General features: G+C 26.5%; 1 protein-coding gene across 3 annotated transcripts; it reads left to right on the top strand.

Annotated features, from left to right (window-relative positions):
• The first annotated feature begins 4,310 nt into the window (after window positions 1–4,310).
• LOC119677309 (kinetochore protein SLK19-like) lies at window positions 4,311–9,047 on the top strand. 3 transcript variants are annotated; one of them, XM_038088595.1, is made up of 2 exons: window positions 4,311–5,396; window positions 6,471–9,047. In XM_038088595.1, the coding sequence occupies exons 1-2, from the start codon at window positions 4,485–4,487 to the stop codon at window positions 8,889–8,891; spliced, it is 3,333 nt and encodes a 1,110-aa protein (XP_037944523.1). In that variant the 5' UTR covers window positions 4,311–4,484; the 3' UTR covers window positions 8,892–9,047. The 3 variants fall into 3 exon arrangements, with proteins under 3 accessions (XP_037944523.1, XP_037944521.1, XP_037944522.1); XM_038088593.1 differs by having other exon boundaries at window positions 4,311–6,023; window positions 6,558–9,047; XM_038088594.1 differs by having other exon boundaries at window positions 4,311–6,937; window positions 7,487–9,047.
• The last annotated feature ends 821 nt before the right edge of the window (window positions 9,048–9,868 follow it).

Below are 9,868 nucleotides of genomic sequence, written 5' to 3'. Positions count from 1 at the left end.
AGAGAATTGCTGAATTTACATCAAAAAGTTTGAATATATTCATTTCTAACTATCTGGGTATAAATATATTCGCTTTATTTAAAATGACTTGAATTTTTAATCAATGCAAGAGAGATATATAATTTTTTTTAATAACAACCACTGTTAGAGCTATACACAAAATATAAATATATCAAAAGCGAATATTATAATTGGATCGATTGAGTATAGGTATAAAAAAAAAATTACATAACATGCAAATGAAAAAAACTACGATTTCATATAGACAATGCCCTATGTCATTAGCCAATAAATTGAAACATAAATAGATTATGCTCGATTCCCCTCCCACTACTTTTTTCGAAAAATTAGAAAAACATTGGTAGAATATAGGTATCATTCATAAGGAACATGCTCTCCTATATATATATATATATATACATATAAATATAACCTTACCTCAACTGTAATTGAATTTTAATTGTTTGCGGATGGAACACATCCAATTAACTAGGGGTATGGTTTTTCAGAAGAACCGATCATGTCTTAATGACTCTACCACTTAAACAACAAGAGCTGTCAATTCTGAAAAGTACACAACCATTTATTTGCCAGGAGTCATCGGAGAATTGAATAAAACCAACCCTCGAAGAAAGATCATCTTCCACCACCACAATGTGACTTCACACACTTCACATCAAACGAAGGAGATTTTAGCACCTAAAATTTGAATTGATGTCTCATTCGCCTTACAGTCCTGGCTTGGCATCCAATGACTTCTTCTTATTCCCAAACATTATGAAAAAATGCATGGTGAGCCTTTTTAACTTCAGAGCAGCAAAACTGTGTTTAAAATCGGTTTAATCGAATAAAAAATTATATATTGATTATCATGGAAAATACTTTAAAAAAGAATAAAATAATTTTTATTGTTTAAATACTGTGTTGTTATTGTTAGGCGCAAGATTTAAAAGGCTGCCCTCGTATTATAATTTCATATAATTTTTTTTTTGTTTATATTTTGAATTGAATTACTCTTAAGTCGTTACTCTTAAGTCAATGTTTTTTTTAACATTAAATCATGGTTGTAACTTATTTCATCACTTATTTCATCATGTGGTTGCCAAATGCAACGTTCATTTTTCAAAAATCTACGTTACATGGATTGATCTATTCGAGTTATTATACGATCCATGCTTAGGTATTAAGTCAGTAACATGTGCTTACCACTTCAAAGTCATAGCGGTTGTGAACTTTCCAGCCGACAAATCTCTTTATAAGTAAAATTTATTAAAAAAAAAATAAAAAATATTCTTAATCAATTTTATGAATGGAAATTCTGCAAGGAATTTATTAATACATTCAATATTTGTGGAAGTAAGATGAATTCGATAATGAAAACCTCAAAATGAATAAATTTTTAATTAATGTTTATTTAAAAAATTAATTTTTTATATAAACATTTATATAGTAATGCAAGTTTATATATATATATATATCAATAAAAATGATGAAGTAGTAGCAAGGTGTTTATAATATTAATATAAAAATTGTTTTTACATAGTTGAATTTTTTCGATTATAGTTAAAGAGACGTCAGTGGTCTTTGAAAATGTTTATAATTTAATTTTATGTTTATAATTTGTAATTGTTAAAAAACGTTGATTTACGTCGACAAATATTTTTTTCTAAAATAACAAAATCGCTGTAACATATTACTATACTTGGCATCGCTAGATTTACGCGGTGTTTTCCCATCAGAAAATAGTATTCAATCAACTCACGTATCTGAAAAGACGTATATATTACATATGTATATATGTAATTATACATAAGGCTTGTAAATAGTTTTATAAATTATCTATGCTTATATTTTGTGTATAAATAATATTTATTTATAGTCTTTTATGGCTAACTGTTTACCAATCTACAATAGTTTGCAATGGGAATTCCCCCTCATATCGTTAAATGTGTGTGTATGAAATTATATTTTTAATTTATTCTCTCAATTTATAATTGATAACACATTTCATCATATAATATAGATACGAGGGAGATGTAATAAAATTTCAATACAAGATTAGTTCAAGTATAAAATTAAGCTCATTATTATTTATATTTGTATTAAAGTGATTTATTTTAATAAATAATTTAATTGTATTTTAATTATATAAATATATATAATAAATATATTACATAAATATATATATACTATATACAATTCATATAAAACAAAATTTATTTATATGCATTTTTTCTATTGCTGCAAGTCATTTTTAAACTATACCTTTTATAATAATACGCATTTATATTAGAATATCCCTTTATATAGTATATAATTGCTTCATAGTGTTATATATAATATAAGAATAATAAAATATTTGTTTATTATCAGATTTCTGACTATCTATCTGTTCACTACAAAGCAGTTCTACTTACTATTCCCAATGAAAATCCTTTAAAAATTTCAAAACGTAAGTTTTAAAAACAATTTACCTACTTAGGGAAAATAAACTGAAGAAAAAAATTAATTTCTTAAATAAATTATATATCTAATATCGCTATAATAAATTTGTATAATTTTTTTTTTATAATATCAATATATTGCATATACAATTTATATTCTATTTGAAAACTCTACTAAACTCTTAAAATACAAAAATGATCTGAGCAAGATTTGGTAGCGATCTTCACGAACAAAATAAAATTTTAAAATATAATTTATCTATCAATCAATTTACTCTTTCAGTTTGTTTATGAAACAAAACTAAATTTTTTGAAATTTCTTTTAAAACCATTATATATTAATCGCTTTATGTTTAAAAATCATACAGAAAAAGGTAGTAGGACATTTGCTTTGATTCCGAATATAACATTCTAAATAAACCGACAACATGAACATATAGATTTCTACCTAACACGGAGAGGATATTTTCAGTATTAACCGAGGTACAGGATTTCAAAACGTGGTCACATATTCACATAAATCACTTCATTTCTAACACTAACTATATCTATTTATGCCAGAATTGATATGGTAAATGTTATTTTTCTCAAAATTTCTGTAAAATCTCTCTACTCACTGCGAGGTTTCTTCAAAACCTCTCTCTACGCCTTGACTGGATTATTGTTGATCACTTTATCAGACTAAGCAATAATTGACCTCAGATCTGCATACCTCCCCGAGGAACCTGCAACCATTCTGAGATTAGATAACGTTGGTAAGTGTTGGTAAGTCTGTCAGTTTTCGTAAATAATTTCAGGGCTCTATTATATTTATACCATTTTAGACAAAAATTTCTATATTATTTATTAATTATTAAATTATTTATTAATATTATAAAAAATAAAATTTTTACTAACCAATGAATTTATTGGCCAAAATCAACGAAAAGTGAGGTTAAATGGTTAAATCTTAAAAATAAAATATTCTTATTATCTAACAAAATTTTTGCATTTAAAATTTAAATTAATTAATTATTCGTTCCTTCCTTTTTACCTCAATAATAATATTAAGCCATTATCCATTACCCTTACGAGTCTGTAAACTCATATACAAATCTAAATTTTCATATTTATCACTTTTATAACCGAGCATTATCTTTCAGATTTTTTCGATTATACAGCACGGACTCGATTTATCTCTCATATTCAGTTTTATTTTCTGGACTTATGGGAAAACTATATATACTCTTTGGTAATATTTATTAAGAAATATCTGTTGCATTTATTATTATTATAATATTTATTTATTAATATATTTACGTAATTATTTTATTATTATTTTCTTATAACAGTTAAAGTCAACAAAAATAAATAAAATTATAGTTCTAGTCTATCGCTGTTACTTTTTTGTCACTTTATAATAATAAATAATAAATATTTCACTAATTAACAAACAAAGAAATGTTTATAAATAATACATTTTGTTGATACTATTTCTTTAGAATTCGAATTACGATTTTAATAGATAATAAAAAAAATGAGCTCTTCTTACAGCTCATCTTTCAGAATATGTATATAAACATATTTCATTGGTACTACTCTCAAAAACAACTTCAACTGCTTGTTCCCTTGATTGTAAAATACAAAATTTCATATTTCTATTTCTTGCCCCCGTCAGTTTAATCTGAAATTAATATTCAATTATTTACTAACTCTCTTTAATTGATCTTATGTATGATCTTTTCTTCTCAATTTGTGCAAAAATAATCAGACAGATTGCAAAAAAAGACAGGTTTCTAGTTTAAACCAACCACATGTATCAGAGAACTCCCAAACGAATAAGATGCAAAGTATTTATATACAGTAATTTCGTCTCTGAACTGTAGTTCTAAGTGAAATCTCGTGTAGCAAACAAGTGCCAAGCTTCTTCTCATCAAAAGCTAGAAATTAAAAAATTTATTTGATAATAATCGACAATAACGTGTGTGTGAAAAATAATTAAAAATAAATTTAATTTGATAGGATTTTCCCATCCGTCATCGGTTCACTAGTTCAAACAATATGTATCTAAAATTTTTTTCCATTTTATTGTTAAGTGTTATAACTGTGCAGGCATTTCATTTACCACCAGATAGTGAAATGGAAGACATATTCGGGGAAGAGGTTGCTAACAAGTATAATCGTTTATCATATCAATTTGATAGTAATGAAAAACCAAACGATTTAACAGCTAATAATATTGGTCAACATAAATCCAAATCAGAAGTAAAAGGACATACGCATAGTGACAAAATTATATTCCCATCTACATTTCATCATTTTCCTCCCTACCTCCCAGACCCAACTGAAGACGACAATACAAATGAAAACGTTAATTTTGAAGACAAAAATACTTTCGAAAACAAAATCAATGATATTCCAATGGTTTTTACAAATGTTGCACTAAAACCAGTTATTCAGAATAAGCCAATAATATTTCCAACAGATGAAAGATATATTATTTCGAAAACCGAAACAAAAAGTGATGAGTCTGATAATGAAAGTGATATCAGTACTGGAAACCTTAACGAAAAACTAACAGATACAAATTCGATTGAAACTTATTTTCTTAATCGTTTATTTAGCATTAGAAAACAAAATAATAAAATAGATCAATCAGATGAATCAGATGAATCAGATGAGTCAAAAGAATCAGATGAATCCAATAAAACAAACCAACAAACCAGTTTAGAAAATCTTTTGAGTGATATATTTGCAGATGAAAGCACATCTACAGAAAAGCAGAATAATGAAGAATCGATAAACAAACCAAATCCACCAGAAACAACTGAAAACAATTTAGATAAGGAGCATCAGCAAAGTGATGATTTAGAAAAATTGATGAAAATTATATTTGATCCATTTGGAATAGTTGAACTAAATAAACAAATACCCAATGATGATACTAAGAATTTGATGAAAGAAATTTTTGACATATCGGATGAAAGCGTTGAAAATAAAAATAATGAAACTTCTGACAAGGACATTAAAAAACTGATGAATATTATTTTTGGTAATGAGGTAGAAAATGTTGATGAATCACATGAAGATAACACGCATAATGAACAACCTTCCAATAAAATAATTAGCACTAGTATTAGTTCATTGCCAAAAAAAGTTCGTTCGATAAGCGAGGAAACCAAATTTGATGAAGATGATCATAGTTTTATGAATGACTGTATTCAAGCTAAAATGAATATTGAAAAGTTCCACCCCTTTTTTGAATTTGATAAGATAATTGAAATAGAGTCTAATTGTTTGGCACAAAGGAAAGCATTTAAAGAAAAAGATGAGATATACCCATTTAAAACTGATAAATCAAATAAAGATGAAATCGGGGACTCATTGGTTGAAATTGAAAAAGCTATTGAAAAAAAAGAAGAAAATAAAAATACATATACAGACGATGAAACAGCAAGTGTAACAAAAACTAAGGATTTGATGAAAGAGAGTTTTGACATATCGGATGAAAGCGTTGAAAGAAAAAATAAAGAAATTTCTGACGAGTACACTAGAAAACTGATGAAAATTATTCCTGTTTTATTTCATGAGAGTGAAGAGGTAGAAAGTGTTGATGAATCACATGATGATAACACACATAATGAACAACCTTCCAATGAAATAATTAGCACTAGTATTAGTCCATTGCCAAAAAAAGCTCATTCGACAAGCGAGGAAAACAAATTTGCTGAAAATGATCATAAATTTATGGAAGACTGTATTCAAGCTAAATTTAATAATATTAAACATATATTTGACCCGATATTTAATTTTTATAGGTTAATTGAAATAGAGTCTAATTGTTTGAAACAAAGGAAAGCAATTAAAGAAAAAGATGAGATATACCCATTTAAAACTGATAAATCAAATGAAGATGAAATTGAGGACCCATTGTATGAAACTTTTGGGTTTCCTATTAAAAAAAAAGAAGAAAATAAAAATATATATACAGATGATGAAACAGCAAGTGTAACAAAAACTAAGGATTTGATGAAAGATATTTCTGACATATCGGATGAAAGCGTTGAAAGTAAAAATAATGAAACTTCTGACAAGGACATTAAAAAACTGATGAATATTATTTTTGGTGATGAGCTAGAAAGTGTTGATGAATCACATGAAGATAACACACATAATGAACAACCTTCCAATGAAATAATTAGCACTAGTATTAATCCATTGCCAAAAAAAGCTCGTTCGACAAGCGAGGAAAACAAATTTGGTGAAGATGATCATAAATTTATGGAAGACTGTATTCAAGCTAAATTTAATAATATTAAACATATATTTAACCTCTTTTTTGATTTTAATAAGATAATTGAAATAGAGTCTAATTGTTTGGAACAAAGGAAAGCATTTAAAGAAAAAAATGAAATGTACCCATTTAAAACTGATAAATCAAATAAAGATGAAATCGCGGACTCATTGGTTGAAATTGAAAAAGCTATTGAAAAAAAAGAAGATAATAAAAATACATACACAGATGATGAAACAGCAAGTGTAACAAAAACTAAGGATTTGATGAAAGAGATTTTTGACATATCGGATGAAAGTGTTGAAAGTAAAAATAAAGAAATTTCTGACGAGGACACTAGAAAAGTGATAAAAATTATTTTTGGTCCATTTCATGAGAGTGATGAGATAGAAAGTGTTGATGAATCACATGAAGATAACACGCATAATGAACAACCTTCCAATGAAATAATTAGCACTAGTATTAATCCATTGCCAAAAAAAGCTCGTTCGACAAGCGAAGAAAACAAATTTGCTGAAGATGATCATAAATTTATGGAAGAATGTATTCAAGCTAAATTTAATAATATTAAACATATATTTAACCCCTTTTTTGATTTTATTAAGATAATTGAAATAGAGTCTAATTGTTTGGAACAAAGGAAAGCATTTAAAGAAAAAAATGAGATATACCCATTTAAAACTGATAAATCAAATGAAGATGAAATTGAGGACCCATTGTATGAAACTTTTGGGTTTCCTATTAAAAAAAAAGAAGAAAGTAAAAATACATATACAGATGATGAAACAGCAAGTGTAACAAAAACTAAGGATTTGATGAAAGATATTTCTGACATATCGGATGAAAGCGTTGAAAGTAAAAATAATGAAACTTCTGACAAGGACATTAAAAAACTGATGAATATTATTTTTGGTGATGAGCTAGAAAGTGTTGATGAATCACATGAAGATAACACACATAATGAACAACCTTCCAATGAAATAATTAGCACTAGTATTAATCCATTGCCAAAAAAAGCTCGTTCGACAAGCGAGGAAAACAAATTTGGTGAAGATGATCATAAATTTATGGAAGACTGTATTCAAGCTAAATTTAATAATATTAAACATATATTTAACCTCTTTTTTGATTTTAATAAGATAATTGAAATAGAGTCTAATTGTTTGGAACAAAGGAAAGCATTTAAAGAAAAAAATGAAATGTACCCATTTAAAACTGATAAATCAAATAAAGATGAAATCGCGGACTCATTGGTTGAAATTGAAAAAGCTATTGAAAAAAAAGAAGATAATAAAAATACATACACAGATGATGAAACAGCAAGTGTAACAAAAACTAAGGATTTGATGAAAGAGATTTTTGACATATCGGATGAAAGTGTTGAAAGTAAAAATAAAGAAATTTCTGACGAGGACACTAGAAAAGTGATAAAAATTATTTTTGGTCCATTTCATGAGAGTGATGAGATAGAAAGTGTTGATGAATCACATGAAGATAACACGCATAATGAACAACCTTCCAATGAAATAATTAGCACTAGTATTAATCCATTGCCAAAAAAAGCTCGTTCGACAAGCGAAGAAAACAAATTTGCTGAAGATGATCATAAATTTATGGAAGAATGTATTCAAGCTAAATTTAATAATATTAAACATATATTTAACCCCTTTTTTGATTTTATTAAGATAATTGAAATAGAGTCTAATTGTTTGGAACAAAGGAAAGCATTTAAAGAAAAAAATGAGATACACCCATTTAAAACTGATAAATCAAGTGAAGATGAAATTGAGGACCCATTGTATGAAACTTTTGGGTTTCCTATTAAAAAAAAAGAAGAAAGTAAAAATACATATACAGATGATGAAATAGCAAGTGTAACAACATCTCCAAATGTTAAAGATATGAATGAAGAGAATGACGAAAAAGATACTGAAAAAATAGAAGAAAATGATAATGTGAACGCAAATAGAGATATAGATGAGGAAATAGTAACGCAGTCATATAACACAGAAAGTGAGGAAGAAGATAATGTTACTCTAACAAAATCAGATGTTGATCAGCTTAAAAATATTAACAATGTCGTTCGTAAAGACTTAATTGATTCAATGAATAACGTATTCAAAATGGCAGAGAGTCAAATAGATTATATCTTACATAAGAGAGTTAAGTTTTAAACAGTCATATTAATAATTAATATTAAATAACTTACTAAATCGATGTTTGCTCGAAATTAAAATAATTTGTAATTGTTATTCCTTATAAAAATGTAAACATGACTTTGTAACATCTTATACCAAATATATACATAAGTTAATCTATTTGAGTAATAATCGTTATTTTTCTTTTTTAATGATTCAATAATTTCTTATGTCAAATATCTATTTAGTGTTTATATATTGACGTTAACCTCCTTGAAAGAAATATACTTTTCCAAAACCTTTAAATATATTATACTGATCTTGCTGACTCGAAAATATTGATGTTGCTGACTGACTCAATATTTTATAAATTGTGTCAATAAAGACATTATTTTAATATTTTGCACTAATGAAGTGGCGATTCGAAAGGTGTTACTTAACTCTTAAAACTGACGAAAGTATAAATTAAATCAGCAAAGTTAGTAATTCAAGTATGACTTAAATCAGTTTTAAGACTTAAGTTAACATTGCAAAATCGGCACTAAATATTTGCTAAATAAATATTCAAATATTTTTCTCAAATAAAATTTAAATACTGTGCATTTGAGCAGAAAGTACACTCTATAACTAAAACCGAATTGCAGGTCTCAGTGATCAATTCAATGAGAGCAACAGCAGAACTTTCCACCATTTGAATACACAGTACTTACTATGTTCTTCTAATTTTCGTCTACAATTAATATATAGTATATATGTATAATAATAAAAGTACATATTGTATAAAAGTAATATAACCTACTTATAGTTGTAATAATCATATTACCTACAGCAAATAATAGAAGACATTTAAAATAAGTAAAAATTTTAACTAATTTATTTGTGGGACTTTTTTTTTTAATCGTAAAGTACAATCATTGGCAGTGTATGTATATGAAAATTTTTTTGAAAACTTTCCATTCAATGTAATTATTTTCTATGCTACATAGGTGATAACTTTATTGCATTTACTTAGC

This window comes from Teleopsis dalmanni, chromosome 2 (genome assembly GCF_002237135.1).
Source record: "Teleopsis dalmanni isolate 2A chromosome 2, ASM223713v2, whole genome shotgun sequence".
Classification (NCBI taxonomy): Eukaryota; Metazoa; Arthropoda; class Insecta; order Diptera; family Diopsidae; genus Teleopsis; species Teleopsis dalmanni.
Note: the sequence above shows the minus strand (reverse complement) of the source record. Positions and strands in the feature narration are given on the sequence as shown.